At 61.5% G+C, this 24,173-nt stretch overlaps 2 protein-coding genes across 9 annotated transcripts in view; both read right to left on the reverse strand.

Moving 5' to 3' along the window:
- Window positions 1-368: 368 nt before the first annotated feature.
- TPM2 (tropomyosin 2) lies at window positions 369-14,407 on the reverse strand. Of its 8 annotated transcripts, none has more exons than XM_082496959.1 (9): window positions 14,198-14,407; window positions 13,132-13,257; window positions 6,539-6,672; window positions 5,362-5,479; window positions 5,178-5,248; window positions 4,333-4,408; window positions 4,140-4,202; window positions 3,739-3,808; window positions 369-671 (listed from the first exon to the last, which is right to left on the reverse strand). In XM_082496959.1, exons 1-9 carry the CDS (start codon window positions 14,309-14,311, stop codon window positions 589-591), a joined length of 855 nt encoding a protein of 284 aa, XP_082353085.1. In that variant the 5' UTR covers window positions 14,312-14,407; the 3' UTR covers window positions 369-588. The 8 variants fall into 8 exon arrangements, with proteins under 8 accessions (XP_082353085.1, XP_082353083.1, XP_082353089.1 ...); XM_082496957.1 differs by lacking the exon at window positions 4,333-4,408 and adding an exon at window positions 4,857-4,932; XM_082496960.1 differs by lacking the exon at window positions 369-671 and adding an exon at window positions 2,596-3,415.
- Window positions 14,408-18,566: 4,159 nt separating this feature from the next.
- TLN1 (talin 1) overlaps window positions 18,567-24,173 on the reverse strand; it is a 36,404-nt gene continuing 30,797 nt past the window's right edge. The window contains exons 51-57 of the mRNA XM_082497455.1: window positions 22,560-22,665; window positions 22,294-22,418; window positions 21,870-21,995; window positions 21,664-21,726; window positions 21,222-21,404; window positions 20,392-20,517; window positions 18,567-19,757 (exon numbers count right to left, since the gene is read on the reverse strand). Coding sequence (XP_082353581.1) covers window positions 19,626-19,757; window positions 20,392-20,517; window positions 21,222-21,404; window positions 21,664-21,726; window positions 21,870-21,995; window positions 22,294-22,418; window positions 22,560-22,665 — 861 coding nt within the window. The 3' untranslated portion in view covers window positions 18,567-19,625. The remainder of the gene's footprint in view (window positions 19,758-20,391; window positions 20,518-21,221; window positions 21,405-21,663; window positions 21,727-21,869; window positions 21,996-22,293; window positions 22,419-22,559; window positions 22,666-24,173) is intronic.

Genomic DNA, 24,173 nt, shown 5'->3' on the forward strand with positions numbered 1-24,173 from the left:
AACCCATGGGGAGGTCAAAGACCTTGTGGCTTCCCCAGGTGCCAGGCAGGTAACATGCTGGCTGTGGAAGGGGACACACCAGTGACATGTCTATCACCATGCACTTGAAGAGGATGGTCAGTTTGGACTGAGCTTGAGACATGGAGGCTTCCTGTGCATTCCAAAGAAGTGGAGATGAGGAAATGCAGCCCAAACCATGTGTATTGTCGCTCCCAGCCCCCTGTGGCCACAGAGGACATCCTTAGGCCAGCCCTACCCACCATGCACCCAAGCCCCTGTGGAGCCTCCTTGCACACATTGGGCAGTGAAACCCCCATCATGTCTCCCTGAGCCTGTGCTCGCCCACAAGAACCAAGCACACCCATCCATCTTGTCAAACTGCTTTAATTTGGACATGAAGACAGGACAGAGCCAGTCAGGCTGTGCACAGACAAGATGCCCCTGAGCCATGGTGTAAGGCTTCCAGGCTTCCCTTCTCAATGGATGTGTGGATTTGGCCAAGACGCAGTTCAGCTGATGACGTCCTGAGCGTGCCAGTGGGGTGCACGTGTGGGGTAGGGAAGAGGGACGGGGGCTCCCCAGGGCAGCTCAGAGGTTGTTCAGCTCCAGCAGGGTCTGGTCCAAGACCTGGTGGATCCCCACGTTCTCCTCTTTGGCACTGGCCAGACTCTCTGTGAATACAAGAGACGCCCAGCCACGCACACAGACATAGCACAAGTGTACCCAGGTGTAGCCAGACCCACGCACACCACACCAAACACAGACACACGCACACAGACGGATATTTCAGTCGCCTCCAGCTGAGCGGGGCATCCCTGCAGAGCAGAATCCATGCAAGCAACCCAGTCAACCAGCAGGGATGAGCCAAGCCACTCTGGGACCTGCCGAGACGGCCAGGCCACCCAGGCTGGTCACTGGGAGCAGGTGGTCTCCACTCTTCAATATTTCCATCCTCCCATGGTGCACCGTTGCCCATGACCAGGCCCTCTACAGTGCAGGTACCACTGGCGGGTACCATTCCCTGGCCAGCCACCAGCACCTCCTGGCCTGGGGCATCACCACTGTCCAGCTGTGGGCACGTGCACAAACCCTTGGCTAGTGAAAGAGGAGAAACAGTGCCTGCTGCACGACCCAGTGGTGCTCCGTGAAGAAGAGTGAAACAGCAACCCAGGAGGGTGGGCAGAGAGGACAGCAGAAAGAAGAGTAGAGCTAGCGAGGCTGCAGGGATGAGCTCTGCCAGGCAGTCCGCTGCCGAGGCACCTTCCTTCGGTGGTTGCTTCCAGATGGCATCCTCCTTTCCTCTAGAGACAGGGATGGGACGAGAACTCTGCCCACCCAGCCCCATCTCTCAGCACTCCCAGCTGGGGTCTTCCCTGTCCCCTGCCCCAAATTTAGGGCAGTGGGTGCTGCTGGGTGCCCAGCTCTTATTCCAGTCCTCCCAGCACCCTGCAGGGACCCCACTCCAAGGGGATACTCCCTGCACTGTTTGGGGTGACCACATTGACGAAGAGGCTGGCTGCCAACTCCTGGGACAAGGGGAGGAAGGCAGCAATACAAACCACCACATCCCTCCCTGGCAGGGCCAGGTTGATGCTGGGAGACAGCCATCCATGGGCGTCCCAGGACATCACAAAAACCCTCATTCCTCTCCCAAGAAAAAGTCAGCTCCGGAGGGGCTCCCTGTCCCCGCCAAGCAGGGTGGTTACCCCCAGGGGGATAAGCTAAGGCTCCACACCCCACCTAGCCCCAGCAGGAAGTGGGCAGGGGCTCCCAGCCCCGAGCCAGCCTGGCCAAAACAGGGCAGGGAGGCTGGGCTGGGGCCAGGAACTCTGTGTAGCTCAGTTGTTAAGTTCGGTAAGGATGACCCGCAGCTCGTTAGTGAGAACGCGGTTTCTCTCAGCCTCCTGCCGGGAGCGCTCTAGAGAAAATGAAGACATCAGCGCAGCAGAGGGAAGAGAGAGAGAAAGGCAAGTTAGTGAAAAGAGACAGTGTTCCCCAAAGCCCTCGCTGGAAATCCCGCAGCTGCCCAGCCAGCAGTGGGGACGAGCTGGACTGGCAGGAGGAGGCAGCCAGTCCCGGGGCAGGGACAAGGCTGTGGGTCCATCAATTTGGGGACTGGGTTCTGGGGCAGGGAGGATGCTGAGGAAGGAGGAATAGGATCAGGGACCCATTTAAGGATTGCTGCTGAAGGGTAGGGTCAGTCCCTTCACCAAGGGAGGGTGATGCAGGAGGGATTCCAGGGCTGAGATCGCTGCTTGCAGGCGATGTCTGGGAGTGGGGACAGGGAATGGACAGGACCAGGTCTAACCCTGCTACTTCAGGCCAAAAAAGTCATGGAGAAGATGGCACAAGATGAGGAAAGCTGTGTGTGAGAGCCAGGGAGTGGCTGGAGTCATCCCCTGAGCCAAGGCACAAAGGGCCCCATCCTGCTCAGCCTGGCAGCACAGGAGCCACTCAGGGTTCAACCACAGCCATCCCAGGGCTCCTGCGGCTGTGAGGTGCCTGCAATGACCTCCTACCACCCCACTGCTGGTACCCGCGTGAGACAGGAGGCAGGAGATGAGGGACAGAGCAGCATGAAGAAAACAACGGAGAAACCAAGGAAAGAAAATGCTTTATTGAGACAACTCAGTAACCCAGAGGGACAGAACATAAAAGAAAAGTCATGAAATGCAAACTGAAGAGCGATGTGCAAAGACAGAAGGGAGACAGGGGCAAGGGAGGAGCCGGGGGGCTGGGAGCTGCCTGCCTGTCTGCCTGGGAAAGGGCTGCCTGCACAGCCAGACCCAAAACTCCATCCCCGGGGCCTGGGCTTTGGCAGCTTCCCCTGTGCGGGTCCTCTCCACCCTGGGTCCAGCAAACAGGACAAGGGGTCTTTGCTGGGGGGATATGGGGGGTGGGTGGCCCACCAGCCCCGGAGCTGCAGAGCCTGGTGCTTGTGCTGCTGGGAAGCCGAGGAAGGAGCTGCTGGAGCAAAGGGCACTTGGGAACAGACCTGTTCCTCACTGGGAAATGCTGGGGCATGGACCTGCAACTACATGGGCACTGTCTGCCCAGCACGTGAGGGTCCCAGGGACTGTTCCCCTGCTCCACCAAACACGCCTAAGCACCTACACCTCATCTTTCCCTAAAGAGGGGGACTGCAGGAACATCCTGGGCTGGCTCCTGTCACAAAGGAGCCGATGGACCGGCACAGGCTAGGAAGGACAGAGGAGGACAGAACGGGCAAGGAGAGCGGTGGGGTGGCCGGACAGGCAAGCAGCCGAGCTGGGGAGGTAAGAGGCTTGGGGAGGCGGGGGGAGGAAATGCAGTGCTAGTGCCCGGCGGGGGGCTCAGAGGGAGGTGATGTCGTTAAGTGCATTGTCCAGCTCCTCACTGATGGCTTTGTACTTCATCTTCTGCGCATACACTTCATCTGCAGGTGGAGGGGGTTGGCAGAGGGCAGGCAGTGGAGCGAGAGAGAGTGGCTGTGAGTGGGGGTCCAAGGGCGGCAGGAGCGTGCGGGCACAGGCAGCGTGGATGTGGCTCTATTCCCCACCCGAGGGCAGAGCCCAAACCCCAGCAGCTCTGCGCTGCCACCCCAGACACCATAGCATCCAGCCTCCCCCCTCCCGGGACCCCTGCCCACCCCCCTCACCCCAGCCAAGCCCTCTCTGGCCCCACCAGAGGCAAATGCTGGCAAATGCTGGCAAGTGCTCCCTGGGAAAGAGGGACACAGGATCAGCGGGGACACTTTACCTTCTAGATCATCGATGGTTTTCTCCAGCTTTGCCACAGACCTTTCTGCAAACTCCGCCCGGGTCTCAGCCTGCAGGAGCACAGTGGGGAGAGGGTGAGCTGCAGGGCATGACAGGGATGGTGCAGGCTGCACTGCAGCCCAAATCTGCCCCGTCTGCATCTCTGGTACCCTCCTCCATGAGCCCTGCCCTGGGAAGGACAAGGGACAAGGGCCCCATGGACCCTCACACCCTAAACTAGAGCAGGCTGATACAGGGGGCATCTCAGACCCAGGCACCTGCCGTGGTGCAGGGCTGCAGTTTGGGGAATGGTGAGAGAACACAAGCATAACAGGGTCAAAACCCACACGGGATGGCAAACTCATGCCTGCACCGATGCAGTGCTGGCCCCACACCCCTTACCTCCTTCAGTTTTTCCCCTAGAAGCTTGATTTCCTCCTCGTACTTGTCCTCCTTGGTGGAATACTGCAGAGACAGAGACAGCACCCATGAACCCCAGGGGACGCCTCTGGCTGTCCTTTCCCCCAGCAGGAGACGCCAGCACCCCCACACCCCACGCACTCTGCCCAGCCCCAGCAGCCCCACCGGGTCCTACCTTGTCAGCCTGGGCCTCCAGGGACTTCAAGTTGTTGGTGACAATTTTCAGCTCTTCCTCTAGGTCACCACATTTACTACATCCCAAGCAGGGGCCGCCAGGAGGGGGAGCGGGGCCAGGGGGCAGGAGAGAGTGGGGAGCAGAAAGAGCGGTCGTGGGGAAGGAGGAAAGAAAGAAAGAGAACAAGTTGAGAGAGGAGAAAATTCAGTGCAGGTGGAAAAGGAGCAGAGCCGCTGCGAGCAGGAGCTGCCGGGACGCATCCATTCATCTGTTCCTCGTGCCTCCTCGCACGGACGCCCCGTGCATCGCCACCAGCTGGGCTCTTGCCAGCCCCGCCGAGAAAGAGAGCAGGCACAGAGGGATGGAGGAGCGTGCCCAGCCTGCACCCGCTGGAGGAGGAGGCGAGGCGAGGTCGGTGGTGGAGGCAGCGGTGCAGAGAGGAGAGAGGTGGCTCGCACGGTTTGAGAGACAGCGACAGAGAAAGGGGGGCTGCTGTGTGTCGCCCCACGCCCCTGCCCCAGTACCTCTTCCTCTGAGGCAATGAGGGATTTGAGAGTCTGGTCCATGGTCCGGAGCTCTTCTTCCAACTGTCTCACTCGGCTGGGGTGGAAGAGGGGCACCCCGGCAAGGGGACAGCAGAGAACAGGGTCAAGGATGTGTTGCCAGCAGGCCGGCATCCCCCTGCCCACAGCCTGCAAGCCCAGGGACCATCCCGATGGCAAACTCCATCCCAGAGAGGGATATCCCCATCCCCACACAGACATCCCCATCCCCACAGCTGCCAGGGACTTGGGGCAAGGGCTGCCTTGGACCCCCACACGCTGCCCACCAGGAGCCCTACTCACCTCTCCGCCACCTCTGCCCTCTCCTCTGAGCGCTCCAGCTCTCCCTCAAGGACGACCAGCTTGCGGGCAACCTGTTGACGGCAGCAAGAGGCATGCATCAGCCCCCAGCTGGGGGGCACAAGGCTGCGAAGAGGTGGCCCTGGGTGCTGCTGCAGGGTCAGGACTGGGAAAAGGGGGCACGCACCTCCTCGTATTTGCGGTCAGCCTCCTCCGCTATGTGCTTTGCCTCCTTCAGCTGCATTTCCTGGAGCTCCATCTTCTCCTCATCCTTCATGGCCCTGTTTTCGATGACCTTCATGCCTCTGAGGAAAGCCCAAACCAGAAGATGTTACTGCTGTGGGTCAAGATGGCACCTGCACCTTCTGCATGCCATCTCTACCCTAATCCCACTGTCCTCCAGCTCCAGAGACATGGGACATTGCCTGGGGATGCCAGCACTTGACAGCCACCCCACACAGTCAGGTCACACCAGTGGTACCCCAAGGATGCTCCTGCATAGAATTACAGCAGCAGAGCTGACCCCAGGGTCATGTTCCAGAGCGAGGAGATGTGGCTATGGTGCCTCTCAACCAGGCAGGTCCTGAACGCATCATTTGGAGGCAAAAATGTGCACAGCCCAGGATGAGCCAGCCACAACCTCCACAAAAGCAGCCTGACATGCCAGCAACCTTTAGGAAATGCTAGAAAATGTCCCATGGCAAAGCCTTTTCTCATTCAGAAGTAATGATCGCAAGCAGGGGGGTCGCCAAACCCCCGCAGCAGGGACTCCTACAGACTCTTCTCCTCTCACTCAGATGCTGTTGCTCAAACTGGTCTTTGCCAATGGAGGGAAGAGCTCATGTAACTGTCAGGAATGCCGTGATGTGTCCGGGCACTCCCATACAACTTGAGTGCCCTCGCGTGCCCGGCTCCTGCCTGGGAAACCTGCTTGCCACGAGGACGAGGCAAGACATTTTGCAGGACTGTTTTTTGGAATGAGGCTGGTTTGTTCTCAAAAGCTGACCTTAGTTCCCAGGCATAAATTTCCCCTCCTGGGCCCTTGTTCAGCCCTTGAGTGTAGGGGGCTGCTCGGGGGCAGAAAACAGGCTCCAAGCACCCTCTGGCTTTGGTTACAGACTGATATTTGTATAAACACCAGATCAAATTTTTTCAGGATTTTGTGGGTGCCCTAGAAATTTCAAAGCCTATTTAAGAATGCCTGTATCTGGGGGACTTCTTTGCATTGTTGCTTTGCTCTCTCCCTTTGAGGCCAGCAGGAAAACCAACGCAAACCCCATAAGCTCACTTCACTGTGAAACCAAGGGGGCCGCCTGTAATCAATGGTGACCTGATGCCACCCCCGCTGTCCCTCCCCATCACACCTCTCGCTCTCATCAGCTGCCTTCTCAGCCTCCTCCAGCTTCTGCAGGGCAGTGGCCAGGCGCTCCTGGGCTCGGTCCAGCTCCTCCTCCACTAGTTGGATACGGCGGTTCAGAGAAGCGACTTCAGCCTCAGCCTGGGGAAGCAGAAACCCCTTGGTCACCCCATGTCTCATATATGTATATAAAAAAGAAGCATTTTCACTGGTTACTTCTACATTTGCTACCCACAACACCCCTTGGCACCATGCAACAAGCCAACACTCACTGGAATAGGATGCCAACCATGCATCCCCTCGCCTTTCTACAGAGACAACAGGGTTTTCTCCATTCCTAGTGTCCTGTTTGGTGCTGCATCCTCCTGGCCACGCAACCCCAGCCCAGTATGTGCAGCCCCTTCTCCATGTCCTCACACCTCCAGCTCCTGCCCCAGAGAGGGACAAGGTGTGTTTGCCAGCGTAGGGTGGCTGTAGCAGCCGTGCCGTCACGGGGATGGTATTTGGGGTTTGCAGAGCAGTGAGTAAAGGGGGAGGAATGCCCTGTGCAGCTTCGCTCCCGAAAAGGAGATTGGAGCCGCTTGTGGATTTCCTGTTTACGGAGGCAGCGGAGCAAGGCGGGAGCCTCTCCTGTGGGAACCCCCCCCGAGCTCTACGCAACGGGGCAGCCTGAAGCTGAGCACAGTCATTCGTCCCCCAGATGATGCACAGCAAAGTGCCAGGGGCAATGGAGCGAGTCGCCCTCGGCGGGATGGCACCCAGCCAAGCTGTGGCCGCCGGGGCCCGCAGGACCAGGGCCCCCCACTTTCCCTGGCGCTCCCCGTGCGCAGGGCCGGGAGCTGGGGCCGGCCAGGAGCGATGGCCCTGGCTCCCTGCCAACCCCTCGATGCCTGGCCCCGTGCTCTTTCCATTTGGTAAAGGCCTCCTGCTCCATCGCCACCGCCGGGAAACGCTGCCTCAGCAGCTCCCGGCCATGCTCCCCGCGGAGGGGGGCTGCGGGGAAGACAAACCTTGGATGGGCGGCGATGAGACCTCTCTGCAGGGAGCAGCCCCCTGCACCAAGACACAGGGAGGTATGCACCAACCTGGGGGATAATGTCTCGTGCTTATTCACAGGAGTGTGGAGCCAGCCTGGCCGGCTGCAGCGCCCGGCCCTGTCCAGCCTCGTGCTCCAGCGCCGGGAATGCCCCGGGGGACGGCGGCCAAGCAGGGAGACCGTGGGAGCAGCGAGGGGCTGACACCCTGCCTGGCCCCACTGAGCACCCGCAGTCCCCTGTGGCGAGCCGGCAGGGTGGCGACGGGCGCAGCCGGCACGTCTCCGAGCGGGGCAGCCCGGCGGCACGCCAGGAGGGCAGCCAGCCCCATGGCTGGCATAACAGCTACCTCCATCCCGTGAACACCCTTTTTCTGAGCTCACTGAGAGCTTTTCTCCAGCCGGACCACCCAAAGGAGAGCTGGGGCTGGCTCCTGTGGGGTGATGCTCTGCCGGTGGCATCTGCCTCACTTCGTCAGGAGCTTATTTTTTTTCCCAGGGAATCACCCCCACAGTGGATCAGAGCTGCTTGGATGGACGCTTGGGAACATGAGCTCTCTGGCAGCGCCCAGTGACCGTGGAACCCGATCTGCAGCTGCAGGAAGGGGCCATTTCCTCCACACACAGCCTGAGTGACAACAGCCCGGGTACCGCACCCAGCTCTGCCGCTTCTGATATGGTGAGGATGTTAAAGGAGTGGGTATAGGAAAAAGAAAGAAAAAAAAAAAAAAAACAACAACTCAGTCCCAACAACAATAAAAAAGCCAAACCAGGAACAAGCTGCAGCCAGAAAATGCTGTCCCATTGCCACAGAGTGGAAATTTCGGCAAGTGGCAGCACAAAGGGGTGGCTTGTCCTCACCAAGGGACATGCTGGAGAGCCGAGGGCTCTGTGACTGCTGTGGCCTGGACCACGGAGCCCGCTGGGATCTAGACAAGAAGCCTGGGCGTGGGATCTTCAGCCGTGGGCACGGCCGCCCTCCACAGGAGGGGATCCTTTCCCTGGGTCTGTCTGCCCGAGCCTAAGCAGAGCCGCTGGCCGCTCCGCTCCCCCGTGCCCCGACAGCCGGGGAAGCCCCGGGGACCCCTCGCCGCACCGAGCATCCCTCGCAAGACCCACGGAGGAGGCGACTGGAGGAGGCAGCGGACGTGTCCCGAATCCCCCTGCCCCGCTGGCTCTGGCCAGCGACCGCGGCACTGCGATGGCCACCGGAGGCAGCCGGCCCGGCTACCGCGGCGGGGGAGGGGGCTAGCCAAGGATGCCGGCGGCGGGGCCGGACCCGGTGGGGCATCCCGGGAAGCTAACGGGAAGCTACCGGGGAGTCCACTCCCCCTCCCCAAACCCCTCGGCGGCCCTTACCCGCTCCCGGGCCTGCCGCTCGGCATCGGCCTCCCGCTGCAGGTGCTCGGCGCGCTCCTCCGCCTCGTCGGCCACCTGCTGCAGGCTCTGGATCTTCTTCTTGACGGCGTCGATGGAGCTGATGCCGGCCATGGCGGAGGGAGCCGGGGGGTGTGAGGGATGGAGGGGGGGGGGGGGTGCGTGCTGCCGGCGGGGAGGCCGCACCGCCGAACCCTTTGTGGGATCCGCCCGGCTCCGGCAGGAAGCGCTCAGGCAGCGGCCGCTCCCGCCGCCCGCCCTGCCTCCATCCCTTCCTGCTCCTCCTCCTCCTCCTCCTCCTCCTCCTCCTCCTCCTCTTCCTCCCGCTGACACTGACCCACCCGGGCCGCCGCTCCCGCGGGCAGCGCACACAGACCTCCCCCTTCCCCGGGCGGGGTGCCCCTCACCCCCGCACACCCCCCTCCAGGGGACTGTCCCCAGGAGATGGGGATGGACGTAGGGTCTTCCCCAAGCAGTGGTCGCTGTCGCTACTCCCCCGCCCCCACCAAAGCAAGACGTGCGGTGGCTTCTGAGCAGGGCGTACCGTCCGTGTTCCCCCCCCCGTGCATGGTGCGCCCCCCCCCCCCCCCCCCCCCCCAGGCAGACGCACAGTCCCCATTGCCGAGGCACATTGTACCCCAGACAGGGCACATGGTGCCCCCCAGGATACGGAACACAGTCCCCCTAAGGCAGAGCACGCAGTTCCCCCCTCAGCAGGGCATATGGTGCCCCCCAGGCAGGGCTGCAGAGTCCCACCAAAATCCCCCAGATCGACGGAGAGGAGCGCAGGGAGTCCATTTCTCTGGGCAGAACAGGGAGTGTGGGAGTGCCAGAGCCTGGCCCCTGTGAGCCCCCATAGACACAGGAGCGGTGTACCCATGGGGGCTCCCCAACACCCTCTGCTGCAGAGCTGAGGGGGGTCATAGACTTTTCCCCATAGAGGCTGTAGGTAAGTCAATGAGAAGCACAAGGCAGATGGGGCAGAGCCCCCTCCCAGCCATCCCCCCAAGGGTCCTGGGGTTGGACCCCCAGGGCACAGCCATGTCCCCATCAGCCATTCCATTCAGTCCCTTGGCATCCGCTCACCCAAGTGAGGACCTGGCCGGCAGCCCCACAGAGACCCATGGGGCCCATGGAGCCTCCTGCACCCCCCAGCTTCTCTGGGGGCTCTGTCCCATGGAAGAGGACAGTTCTCAGCTTCTGGATCTACATCCTTGCCGGGGCACTTGCCCTGATCCATCAGGAGAGACCAGTGCTGGTGGCACTCAATCCTCCCTTAAGGAGCTCTGACAGTTCCTGGGCAGCCCCAGCTGCACTTCACACCTGCCTCCAGGGATGCCAGTTCCCAGGCTGATCCTGCCTGCTGCTCTCGGCTGCGGGGCCAGGGGTCCTGGGGGGAGATCTGGCCACACTGCCAGCAGCGCCCTGCAGCCCTACAACCCCCAGCCAAGTGGCAGCGGAAGAGGCGGTGCTGCGGGTCCCCATGGGAGCACATGGCCTCGGGCTTGGCCTCGGTCCCAGATGATGCTGTCCTGCTCCCAGCACGACGCCTGGGTGCCAAGAGTGCTCCCAAGCCAGTGCATGGGGCCCAGAGCAGAAATGGGGGTCCCTGGCAGCAATGGGGCAGGGGCGAGCGGGCTGCAGGCAGGCGGGGGACAAGTTGGGCGGCAGGTTGGGGGACAGCCACCCCAGTCCTGCGGTGGCCAAGCTGGGTGCCTCCTGCTCTGGCCCCACCCAGGGATGCAGTCACTTCCCAGCAGAGCCCCGTTCCCTCCCACCGGCTCGGGGAATCGCCAAATAAGAGCAAAGTCTCGGCTGGGGAGAGCAACCGGGGCGGGAACTTGGGTGAAGCCTTTGGGATCATGGCCTGGGAACGCTGGAGAGTTTCCCTGGGCCCTGCTTGAGTGGCCAGGGACAGGCCACCAGCTGGGGACGCGGGGGGCTGGAGGGGGCTGCCATGGCTAAACCTGCTGTCCCGGCTGCCCCGTGCCCAGCAGCCCGTGCCCGCATCTTGCCCTGGGCACCATGGGCTGTCCCTCCTGGGGACAAGGAGGTGGTGGGGCCACGGTGGCCTGGCAGAGCTGCTGGGAAGGGGCCGCCAGCGACGTGGAGCTGCCGAGCAGGGGTCAATGTCACCATCTGACCCCCCTCCAAGTACCTTTGGGGGGGCCGTATTTGCATCTCTTAGGGCAGTCCCCGCGACCTTCGTGCACTGCCACCTGGTGCCGGAGGCAGGGCAGAGCCACAGCAGGGGGAGTTTTACTCTTTTAAGGCATTTGTTGACATTTTTGCCGAGAACAGGAGCCTGCCTGGATCGCTGTGATGAGCCCTGACCCGGCCGAGGGATGGGGACGCTCCGTGCTCACAGGCACACGCTGTCCTGGCAGCCAAGGGGCACACCGGGGACCCCCGGGGACCCCTGCTGCGCTCTGGGGGTCCACCCTGCGCTTGCTCCGCTGGCGCCGGGAGCTGCTCTGCGCATCACCCCAGGGAGGAGGTGACACCAGCCCTGGCACTTAGTGCTGTCAGCACATTCAGGTCCCTGGCGCGGGGATCTGGTGACTCCCAGAGCCCGCCGCACACGGCGCAGCCTGTCCAGGCTTCGGCATGGAGCTGGGGCCACGGTGCTGGCGATGGGGCTCCCAGCCCTGCCTGCGGCACCCGCCGCAGCCAGCCTGCCCTCCAGGGCACTGCTCCTTCGTCATGCCTCCCCCTCCAACCCTTCCCTGGAGGGGTCAGTGGCTCCCGTTCCCCATATCTGCTGGGATGGGACCTCCCATGCTGAAGCCTGCGGACTGGCCAAGCTGCTGTGGACCAAGAGCGGGGACAGGCACCCTCCCTGCCCAGTACAGCATCGTGCAACCCACTGCCAGTGGCAAACCACTCCACAGCCGATATCTGCCCAGCACCACTGTTTGCTCCTTCCTCTGAGCCCCACAATGGGGATGCGATGTCCACACTCAGCCGGACCCCACACTGAGTTTTCCCTGTCCCGCACCAGCATGGATCCAGTCAGACCAGTATGAACCCCGCTACACACGGCAGCCACCCTGCCCAACTCAACATGCCTGCCCCACGCCAGGGTAAATGTGCCTTTCCAGTGGATTTTCAATGTTTTAAGTACATGGTTTAGAATCTAACTAAACCAGGGCAGGTCTGTAGGGTCAGCAAACAACGCTGGAGAGGCCCCCAGCCGCTCCCCAGGGCTCTGGGCCACCCTGGGGACTTGTGCTGCCGCTGCTCGTCCTTGTCTGCTCACCCCTGTCCTTGGCAGCCACCTCAGAGATTTGACGCATCTCCCCCATTTAGCTTCATAAACCAGCTGGGATTGAATTTTTTGTTCTCAATCCTAAAAAGCCTGGCTGTGCCCTGCTGGCCATACTCCAGCCGGCTCCCCTTTAGCTTCTCCTCCAGTTTCCAGGGTTGGTTTTCATCAAAGAAGGACTGGCTATCAAAAGGAGGATTTATTTATAGGGTGTCAAATACTCTGTGTGGCACCACAGGTCGTTATACCCCGTTCCCAAGTGGCTCTGTGGCCGCACACAGCTGTTCCACCCTTCATCCCAGCCGGGCACAAGCCAATTTCAACACCTTCCTAACATCTCCCCGTCGGGATCCATTTCCCAGGAGAAACATCAGTCACAGCACTAAATAAAACTCTTCCTGGCTTTCACCTTCCTTGGGTACAGGGTGGCACATTGGACCTCAAAATGACCGAGCCCCATCCATGCACCCCAAGCATCCTTCCTTGCAGCCAGCACTCAGCAGCTGGCCACAGGAAAGAGCTTTTCCCATTTCTCGGCTCTTTTTTGCTTTCCTGCCATAGTTTAGCAAGTGCCACAGAGTTTTTCCTACAAGTGTTGTGGAGGCGCATGCCTGGGGACCAGTGACGCAGTTTGGGACACTCGTCCCTTTTAGCTTTGGGGATCCAGGCAGGCGGCTGCCCGCAAAGCTCCAGGCAGGACCGGCCATGCGAGTGGTGCCCACCAAGGCTGTCCCAGTCCCTGCACCCTGAGCAGGATCCATCCAATCCCTACCCTGCATCTCAACCTGGTTCAGTGTTAGCGTCGCAGGAATGGGATCCTGACAGTCTTCCCCACGGACGCTTTCCATATAAGGCCCCCCTCTTCCTTCACCCCCCCGAGGTCCAGCACCCACGCGGGGGAGGAGTTGCTGGTGCGTCTACGTACGTCTGTAGCTTTCTTCTCTGCCTGCTCCAGCTTCTCCTGGGCCTCCTTGACAGACTCGGAGTACTTCTCCACCTCATCTTCTGTGCCCTTCAGCTTCTTCTGCAGACCCTGCTGTTCCTCCTCAAGCTGGGGAAAGGACGGAGGACGGGGGTCAGGGGGGATGACAGTGCCCCCAAGGCTGTAGGGAGATGGCCATCCTCCTCCTGGGGAGGCCCAGGCTCGCTCTGTCAACTTTGGGGCCACACATCCTCAGGGAGCCCATGGTCCCCAGGGCTGGAGTAGCCCCCAGCATCCCTGAGCCTAGTGGGGTAAGGGGGTGGTGGGATTCCTCCCTGTGTAGGGGACTGAAGAGGTCCTGACTTGGGGACGCAGCTTTGGGCAGCACTGAGGTCCACATCTCTGTGCAGCTGGGGTGGGAGTATGCTGTCTCCAAGGGTCTCCCTGGCAGAGGGATAGGGACATGGCATCGGAGTGTCCCACGGAGATAAGGCATGTTTGAGGGAACCAATGTGAGTGATCAGGGGCAAAAGGCTGAAGTGCTGGTCCCTGGGTACAGGCACCCAGTGGGGTGAGGTCCCCAGGGACAGGCATCCAGAGGCGTGAGATCCCCAGGGATGGGCATGCAGCAGGTGAGGTCCCCAGGTACAGACACCCAGCAGGGTAAGGTCTCCAGGTTTGGGGACCCAATGGGGTGAGGTCTCAAGGGCTGAGCATCCCTAGAGCTGAGATCAGGACACCCAGTGGGGCAAGGTCCTTAAGGTAGGACACCGCTAGGACAGGGGTCCCCAGGCTGGACATGCAGCGTGGGGAGGTCCCTGGGTCTGGACACCCCATAGGACAGGGGTCCCCAGGCTGGACATGCAGCAGGACGGGGTCCGCAGGGCTGGACACCCCTAGGGTGCAGAGTCCCCAGGGTGGACACCCAGCAGGATGGGGTCCCCGGGGCTGGACACTCCTAGGGTGATGGATCCCCAGGCTGGACACCCAGCAGGATGGGGTCCCCGAGGCTCGACACCCTTAAGGCATGGGTCCCCTGGCAATGCCGGGGGGGACACAGGACACCCACCTGCTTGCAGCGGTCCTCCGCCTGCTTCTTGTCGGCCTCCGCCTGCTCGGCGCGGTCGATGGCGTTCTCTTTGTCCAGTTTCAGCATCTGCATCTTCTTCTTGATGGCTTCCATGGTGGCGGCGGGGCGCTGGGCGGCGGGGCGCTGGGCGGCGGCGGCGGGACGCGGAGCACCGGGGGCGACGGGAGCACCGGCACTGCGCCTCCCGCCCCGCCGCGCCGCCTAAAAGCCGGGGAGGGGCTGCGCCGGGCGGGGGCCGCCCCAGCACCTCCCCCGCCGCCCGCCAGCACCTTTTAGGGACAGGCTCGCCACCGGCCGCCGCACCGAGCAGGACGGGGAGGGGGGGACGGGGGGAGGACGAGGGGGGGGGGGGGCGGCGGCACCCCCGGCGGGCACCATCGCAGCCCCGGCGCTGGGCAACTACGGGGGCACCGGGCGAGGGACACCCCTGTGGCAGTGGGCGACGGACACCCCGGGGCACAGCGCTAGGGGTACCCCGGGAGTACCGGGCGAGGGACATCCCGGGGTAACGCTCTAGGGACACCCCGGGGGCACCGGGCAAGGGACACTGCAGGACACAGCACTAGAGGTACCCCGGTGGCACTGCACTAAGGATACCCTGGTGGCACCGGGCAAGGGACATCCCAGAGCAATGCTCTAGGGGTACCCCAGGGGCACCGGGCAAGGGACACCATGGGGAACTGTGAGAGGGACACCCCTGGGACACTGCACTAGGTGTACCCCGGTGGCACTGCGCTAGGGATACCCTGGTGGCAACCAGGTGAGGGAAACCCTTGTGTGAGGGATACCCTGGGACATGGTGAGAAGGACACCCTGGGGCACTGCACTAGGTGTACCCTGGTGGCACTATGCCAGGAGCACTCTGGTGGCACTTGCACTAAGGACACCCCAGTGGCACTGCATTAGGGATACCCTGGTGGCACTGGGTGAGGGACACCCCAGTGGCACTGCGCTAGGTGTACCCCAGGGCACTGGACTAGGGACACCCTGGTGACACTGCGCAAGGGACACCCCAGGCCAATGTACTAGGGGTACCCTCGGGTCGCTGTGCTACGGGCACCCCAGGGCACTGCATTAGGGACACCTTGGTGGCACTGGGCAAGGAACACCCCAGTGGCACTATGCTAGAAGTACCCCTGGTGGCACTGGACTAGGGACAGCCAAGCGACACTATGCCAGGTGTACCCTGGTGGCACTGTGCTCAGGACACCCCAGAGCATTGTACTGGGGACATCCTGGTGGCACTGTGCTACAGACACCCCAGGGGTATTGCACAAGGGGCAACCCAGTGGCACTGTGCTAGAGGCACCCTGGAGCACTGTGGTAGGGGCATTTCTGGTGGCAGTGCCCCAGTGGTGTTGGGCTGGAGGGGACCTCCCATAGCCCCTCACCACTGTGGGGAACACACAGTCTCTGGCCCCGTGCTTGGGGACAGCATGGGCTGGCAGTGTGCTGTTCCTGTGCCCCAGGGACACCACCAGCCATCCACCCCCAGGGTTTGAGACCTGCCTCTGCTCTGGCCAGAGCTGTCCCCGCGCTAGAGGACATTACATGGCTGGCACTGCCCCAGGCACACCCCGTGCCCTGTCACTGCACCCTGCGGCCTGAGGGACCCTGCTTGCTGACACTGGGTTGGGGGCACCTCAGGGGCTGGCATGGCACTTAGGGTCACCCATGGGCTGTCATTGAAGTCTTGGGGACACTCTCAGGCTGTGATTGCACTCAGGGGTGCCCACGTGCTGTGGTTGCAGCTGGGGACACCCATAAACTGTGATTGCACTTGGGGACACCAGGGGCTGGCACTGCCCAGGTGGGGAAAATCCTCCAGGAGAGAAGCGAGTGGAGCCCCTGACCTCTCCGTCCAGCTCCTGCGTCACAGTGCGGCAGGAGGGAGTCAGCTCCATGCAGGCTCCCTGGCACCCACCTCCCCCCTGCCTCCACCCTGGTGCCATCATTCCCAGCACCCACAGGGACACCTGGCCCACTCACAGCCCGTAGGGTGGCATTTCAGGGTGACACAGGGTGCGGGGGCAGCCCGCTGCCCCTCTCTGTCTTTCTGCTCTAAATAAACTGTATTCCACAGGCAAAAAAATGCAAACCCTTCAGATCCTGGCTCCTCCAAAAATAACCCGCGCTTTAATAACGCTCGTAAATGCTTCTGGCGCATTCCCAGCTGCAGGGTGGGCTCTGGGCTGGGGGGGCTGGAAGGAGCCGTGCGGCACGTGGGGAGGCTGGGATGGGACAGGGACAAGAGGGATGCGTGGTGTCCCCCAGCCCATCACCCCAGCGACACATCCAGCCCTTGCCTGCCACAACTTTTCGGCGCTGGTGCTCCAAGAAGAGGGGAGAAAAAAGTTTTTGATAGCTGGACAAAGTGGCTTTCTAGAAGCCCTCAGCCCCGGGTTCATAGGTTCATAGAATCATAGAATGGTTTAGGTTGGAAAGGACCTTGAAGATCATTGAGTTCCAACCCCCCTGACATAGGCAGGGACACCTCCCACTAGACCAGGTTGCCCAAGGCCACATCCAGCCTGGCCTTGAACACCGCCAGGGATGGGGCCTCAACAGCCTCTCTGGGCAACCTGTTCCAGTGCCTCACCACCCTCAGAGTGCAAACCTTCTTCCTAACGTTTAATCTGAACCTGCCCTCTTGCAGTTTAAAGCCAGTATGTGTTATGGGAGGCATAGGAGGGATGGGAGCAGCCAAGGACCGAGGGGCTGCTGGCACCATTGGGAAAGCAGCAGAAGAGCCGCTGCTGGACTCTAGAGAGCAGCTATTAATACTGACGAATTAGGCACATATTTGGACAAGGAGAGTTAGTAACCACCAGCACGTGGCTTTCTGAGGGGAGGGGGAAGATCTGTCTCCCGTCGTTCCTGGGTGAGGTTTTCTGCAAGATGTTTCAGACCAGAGCAATTTCATGGGCTCGGCACATGTGGCAAAGATGATGATGTGCATGGTGCGAGCAGCCCGGCAGTTGCCCTGGAGCTATGCGGGGCTTCAGCCCTCAGATGTCCCCCAAAGGATGCAGATTTCCCTTGGTGCCCACTCCCCTTTGCTCCAGGCATCACGGCCACGTCTGAGCAGCGCAGCTGGGGCCACCCAGGTGCCCAGGCCCACAAGTCCACCCTTGAGGCCATCCTCTGGGGTGACCTCTGGCACAAAGGGGTGCAGAGGGTTGTGGGTGTGCATCCCTCCCATCGGTCCCACCCCTGGTGTCTGTGCCACCACCCCTTGCCTAGTCTCCAGCCTGGGGACACGACAGTGGATGTGCTCGCAGCCCTGTGCTGGGGGTGCTGGAGCTCCCTTGGCCCCAGATGTCAGGATGAAGCTGGGGCCGCTACCATGCTGTGCCCACTCACTCTCCTTGCTGGCCGCTAAGAAGGGCCTCGTGTCCGGCCAGTACCTGGGTGAGAGCCTGGTGCCGGGTCAGGCCGGCGCAGATTGTCAGGGGACAGCTGGGAGGACTGGGATGCCTGCAAGAGCCACAAATCCACCCTGGAGCCTGGCCAGGGGCAAACGTCCCGGGGGGGGGGGACACAGCTCCTCTGCACCCCCGGGGATGTGTCCGCAAGGGGACAAGGGGAAACCGGCAGGGATGCTGCGGGATGCTGCCCTCACCGTTTGCAATGCTTGTAGCTCACGCTGCTTGGGGACAGGTCCTGGAGGCGGGGGATGCATGCCAGCCCGCCCGCGTCCCCGCTCCACCCCGCAGCATCCCTGCCCGTCCTGCTGCCGCTCGGGGCCCCCGAACCCCTGCTGAGTGACAGGGTGGGAACAGGTGGGGACACGCTCAGGGCAGCTGCTGCCTGCGCAGGTCGATCCCGGGGGGCTATTTCGGGGGGTGAGCTCAGCACCAGCAGTCGGGAGGGCTCCAGCTGCATTCCCAGACCCACAACACGCCAAGGGCTGCCGCTTCCCCACCGGTGGGTCACCAGTGACCGGGGGGGGGTGTGTGTGTCTCCCACCTGCAACCCCTGTAGCATCCTACCCAGGGGTATTTTTGGCTGGCTGCAGGAATAGAGCCAGGAGCTCAGCTGCCCCTCCACCCACCCCCTCCAGCCCCAAAGCCCAAATCCCCCCGCAACAAAATCCCCAGGGCCTCCTCCCATGGCAGCGGCCCCCCGGCAGCACCTGCGAGGGCCGGCACATGGCTGGCAGCGGGGGTCCGGCCTGCCGAGTGCCTGGGGCTGGACGTGCCTCAAATATTTTCCATGCTGTATAAGCACCCGTGCTACGCTCCCCCCCTCCCCGCCTCTGCAGGGAGGGCAGGCACCCATGGCCCCCCCCCCCTCCCTTTCTCCTGGGGGGGGCGGGGGGTCCCACTGATACCCAGGCAGCGAGAAAGCAGGAAAACCAGATTTTATTGATGAACGCGTCTTTCCGAGACATTGGCATCCCCCACCCCACCCTGGAGCCTCAGGGGGAGCTGGTTTCCTTCAATGTTTAATATAGGATGCTTAAAGTATCAAAATAGTGAAAGAAGCCTCAGCGAGTGCAAAGGGGGAGGGATGGGGGTCCCGGAACCGAGGAGGGGTGGGATGCTGGGCTGCGGGACCCCAGCGAGAGCGGGGTGTTAATGAGCAGGGCATTAGCTGGGGGAGGGGGAAATAAATGAACTTTAAAAGCTGCTGCAGGCTCAATACTAGAGAAATGGAAAAGTTACAAAAATACTGCAGATCTTGGAAAATGATGCAGGCACTTGGGAAGGAGGAAGAGGGCAGAGCTGGCTGGGGCCATGGGCAGGGGGAAGCCCCATGGGAAGGCAAAGAGCAGTTCAGGGCATGAACCCCTTGCATCCTCCCCCCCAGTCCTGAGCAGAGGCACTGAGGCTTCCAGCCCCGCTGGTCCCCAGAGGGGCCCAGGCTGAAGAAGATGCTCAGGGGGAAGGGGGCTCGGTGCTTCCCAGGGAAGCTGTGGAGGAAGAGAAGGAGGAGGAGGAGAAAGACGAAGGTTCAGCCAGCAATAAGGCATTGGAGGTGAAAGGCGGGTCCGTGAGAGAGCTCAGCCTCTCCCCCTTCCCGCACAGAGGAGAAAGAAGAAAGAAGCATGAGTGGGAAAGACAAAAGGCACACAAAAATATCCCCTTATAGTGAGAGCTCTCCAGCCCCGCACCCTGGGGCTGGTGGGTGAGCTCTAAGCCGGTGCAGCCCCGGCTCCCACCCCAGCCGGGTCCCTCCGGACGCTCTGGCCGTGTGCTGGGTGCGTGTGGGAAGGTGGGCTGGGCAGCAAAGCTGGGTTGCTGGTGCGGCGCCGGCTTGGAGCAGCAGCTGGGTTAGTCCCGGCGCTCTGGGTGCAGGCAGGGCTCTGGTCTAGCCCAGGCAGCCCTTTGCTTGAGGCGGATCGTCTTAAATAGCGGGCGGGCAGGCGGCAGTCTGTGGGGTGGGCGGCGGGAGGGTGCGGGGCTCAGTTCTGCTCCTCGTCCCGCAGCTCCGAGGGCAGGAACTTGTACTGCTGCTGCCGGATCATGGCCAGCTTCTTCCGCGCCTCCTCCAGCTCCCGCTCTTTGCGCAGCATCTCCTCCTGGGCGGCGATGATCTGCAGGGAGAGAGCCCTGGGGGTCACGGCTGCCTCCAGCAGGGATGGCTGGAGCCTCTGCTGTGCTGCTGTGGCAATGACGATGCCAGCCACACCTCCATCACACTTCCATCACAGCCACAGCCTCCCTGGGTTGGTGTGACCCTGGGCACCAGGGCTGTTTGTTGGCCCTGCGGTGGGACCACAGTCCTCTGGAGACAACAGGGAGCAGCACAGCCCCCAGGGCTCAGCCCCACACACCCTGTAGAGGGTCTCAGCTGCAAGCCTGTAGCCAGGAAGCAGCACTGCGACCTGTGGCACCCTGTACTGGGCAGCTCTCACCCTTTACTCGATCCTCTGCCCTTCACACATGTCATGGACCCTGGGATGGTGGGAGCACCCCACCAAGGAGAAGCCAGGGAATTACACTCTTGGGAGCATGCACCATCACTGGCTGTGCTCACTGCTACATGTGGCGGGACAAGAGCGCAGCCACAGTTTTTAACTGGTGCTGGGTGAGATTGGATTTTTGTGAGCCTCTCTGGAGATATGCCTTGTGCTGGTGGGTGGTAGGACATGCTCCTAAGACTGGCACACACAGTTGTGGTGGCAGCCAGGGACCCTCCTGCCCCATCAGAGCAGCCCCGCTCCTCACCTGTGCAATTCCTCCGACCATCTTCTCCTTCACCACCACCGTTTCATCATGGTCCTGGAAAGCAGCTGCCTTCTGCGCTGCCTTCACCAGATTGTCCGACGCTCTCTTTACAGCATTGCCGGCAGCCTGCAGTGGGGAAGGCGGGAGCATCAGTGTAAGTCACAGCCCCTGGGTACAACTGCTATTTGGGGGGGGGCAGGGGGGAGGCAGGGGGCAAAGAACCCCTGCCCCAGGCCAGGCTGGCAGGCAGGACAGGCAGCCAGGCACGCTGGGAGCTGCAGGCAGGGATTCCTTTACATGGCTCGCTGCCTTGCCACCCGCTCATGACCATTTCAGGCGCTGCTGCTCCCAGCCGGGCTCTGGCTCCTGTCTGAGCTGTGGGGCAGGGACTGGGGGCAGCCCCGCTGACCCTCCCCAGCCCTTGGCCCCGAGGGACCGGTGCTGGAACCCCATGTTAACCCCCCCGGCAATGCATGGGCATTAACCTCTTGTGTGCCATGGCCTCTGAGGGTTAAGGGTGCTACAGAACACGTCCCCCAGACATTAACCTCTCGCATGGCAGTGATGCAGTGCATGCATTTCAGGCATTCCTGTGCCAGTTCATCATCCCCGAACGCCACTGGGCTTAGCAGCCCAGCATCACTCACACGCCTGACACGCCGCTAGCAGTAAAGACCAAGCGACCTGAAGCGTATGAGCTCCCCGCTGACGGCATGCAGGCAGGGAGCGTGAGCCCTGGGGAGCACCCACGGTGCCCTGACCCACTCCCACCCACCCCTCGAGCAGCCATGAGGAGGCAGCTGGGTCTGGAGGGGCAGCCTGGGACTCACCTGGAGCCGCTTCATGGCCTCCGAATCGTGGTCAGCCTTCACCTTGCAGGCCACCAGGAGCTGCGCCGTGGAGGCAGCCACCTGCTTGGCGGACGAGATGAGCTTCTCTTCGCTGGCATGGCCCTGCACTGCTGCATTGGCGGCTTCACACAGGTTGTTGGTGGCAGCAGCCACCATGCGTGCCTGCAGCAAGAGAGGCTGTCAGGGGGAGTACGAGAGCCTCCCCTGGGGAGGGTATGCCCTGACTGGTCCCAAGGAGGTTGTGGGGCATGAGAAGGTGACAACCAGCTTCCACGCCACGTCTCAGCTGGTGGGGGAGGGAGCAAGAAGCATGGCTGCTTCTTTGACCGAGGAAAAGCACAAGGACAGAGCATCCTCATCTTTGCAGCAGGAGCCAGGAGGAGGGTCCCCCCCACCCCCTGAGCATGACCTTGATACTCACAGCTGAAATGAGTCCCTGGGACCACTGTCCATCATCCACTGCATTGGCGGGGATGGCGCCCACCTGCAAGGAAGGAGAGGAGGAATGAAGCTCACCACCCTGCACAGCCCTTGCCATGGGGCATGAGGGCTACAAGCAGTCCCGGGAGAAGGGACAACCCATCACAGCTCTACATTTTCTTATTTCTTTCCCTCTTGCAGCTTTACCTTTCCTTGGGCCACTAATTCTCGCTGGGCTGCTGAGGCTGCCTTCACCAGGGCGCTCGTGGCTGCAGCTATGGATTTGGCAGCTTCCAGGATCTGCTCCTCGAAGTTCAGGCTCTCGTCTGCTTGCTGCGGGCAAACACAGGGTGTGAGTCCCAGGCAGGGGTGCTGGGACAGATGAAGCAGAGCAGGATGACAGCAACAGGGGGCTGAGGGGGGCACATATAAAGATGGATTAAGGACTGTTGGGGTGCAGGAGGGCATGGGCTGCCCAAGGAATGTCCAGCTAGGGATGTGGGAGGCAGCAGGAGTGCAGGAAGAGGGACTGGGTGTCAGATGGGGCTTCAGACCTGCTGAAGCATAGGCAGGAGAGCCCCAGCCCACCCCAAGGTGAGCATGGGGGTCAGCCAAGGCTCAGCACCACTACCTTGGGCTTGGCTCTCGGTTTCAGCTGCTCCAGCTTCTTGGCGGCAGCCTCAATGGCAGCTGCTGCCCCCAGCAGCTCATTCTCAGCAATGACGGTGGGGTCTTCTGGGTCAACCCACTCAGTCCCTAGGAAAACCAGGACATGAGGCAGGTTAAACCTGTGTGTGGCCTCATTTCTGACCCGCCCTACCTCCTCCATCAGCTGCTAAGCCCACCACCCTAATCCCAGCCTTTAGTCCTGCCCCTTTGAGCAGGACTTTTCCTTACCTTTCATGGCCTCAGCTGCCTGGATGAGCTCGGTGACGGAGCTGGCAACACGCTTGGAGTAGCCTGCCAGCTGCTGCTTCAGCTCGTGAGTCGGCTTCTGCAAGATCTGTGAGGAAGGAGCAGATGTAAGCACCTAGAAAAGGAGGACCTCATAGGTCTGTTTGGGGTGCGCTCCCCAGGGAAGAAAGGTGGGGTTCCCCAGCTCCCCCCTACATGTGTACACATCAGGTGTTGCCCATAATGTTTTCTGAAGTGACCCTGGCTGGTCTCCTGCTGCTCAAGGATGGGATGAGCTCCCCCTTAGTCCTTCTGCATCCGAGCTTCTGGGACATCACGCAGACACACGACCCTCAGCACAAACCTTCCTGCACTCAGCAGCTACCCCCCTCCAGGATTTCTTTCCCCCACAAAGCATTTCAAGCTCCAGAACCATTTTCCTCTCGCTGTCCCCATTTTGGAGATTTGTCTGCAAACACAAGCTGGGCAAAGGGGTGGACCCTGGCACTACGTCCCAGCCTGGAAGGGCTGACCCCACCAGGACAAGGTGGCAGGCAGAGCCATGAGGGTCCTTCACCAGGGTGGGGGAGGACACATGCACACAGCACAGCACACATGTGTGCACACACACAGGGTCCGTATGCACAAGCAGAGCTCACCGCTGGCCCAACTTGCACCACACAGATGGCAGATGCCCATCAGCTAGAGCAGGTGTGAGTACACACACACACACACACAGACCCCAGGGTCCCTGTGGACACACACAAGTGCCATCCCAGCACCGGGCTGGGCATGCAGACACGCCGTGAGCAAGGCTCATGCTGAGGTTAGACACCAGCAGGCACCCCAATGTCGCCTTACTCACCGGCTGACAGGGAGGGAGGGAGAAGAGAGAGAAGAAAGCAGTGAACGCCCTGGCCAGGACACAGGGGCGCTGGGGACGACGGGCAGGGGTAGGTGGGTGCTCTCCAGTGAGGGGTGAAGGGCAGCCAAGAGGAGAGGTGGGAACGAAGGATCAGAGGTCCCAGGTGGGGAGCCATGCTGCCATCATCAGCTCATACTTCAGCCTCGCAGGGCCGGGGGAGCTGGAGCACCTGGAGGAGGCTCCTGCGGCTGGAGGAGCCATCTACACCCAGAGCAGCCATAGAGCTGCTCTCCCCCTCACCCCCCCTTTACACCTTATTTCTCCCCACCCTGAATTGCTTCACTGCAGTTTTCAGCCACTGGATCTCTCTGCTTTTGGAGGGAGAGACCTATCGTTACCAAATACCAAGTCCCCACAGAGGTTCAAATTCCTTCCCCTCCCCAGTGAAATATGCAGGCTTTCCTACTCCTCTGCCGGGAGCCATGTTTTCCATCCCAAGTCAAATAACCCTCTTTCTTGAACCCTAACCATGCTTATTCATGCTCCGTGCAAGGCACTGGTTCTCATGGGGACCCAGCGTACAGCAACGGACTTGCCACTGCTGGGGAGCGAGGCAGCATCGCATCCACCATCTCCCCTCCCATTCCTCTACATCCTTCCTGCGGCTTTCCAGAAACCTGCTGCCCTCTGATAAGTGGGACCCATGTGCTTTGTTCCTGCCTTCACAGACCAGAGTGCTGCAGGGGTTGGGC

Source organism: Vanellus vanellus (genome assembly GCF_965231255.1).
Source record: "Vanellus vanellus genome assembly, chromosome: Z".
Classification (NCBI taxonomy): domain Eukaryota; kingdom Metazoa; phylum Chordata; class Aves; order Charadriiformes; family Charadriidae; genus Vanellus; species Vanellus vanellus.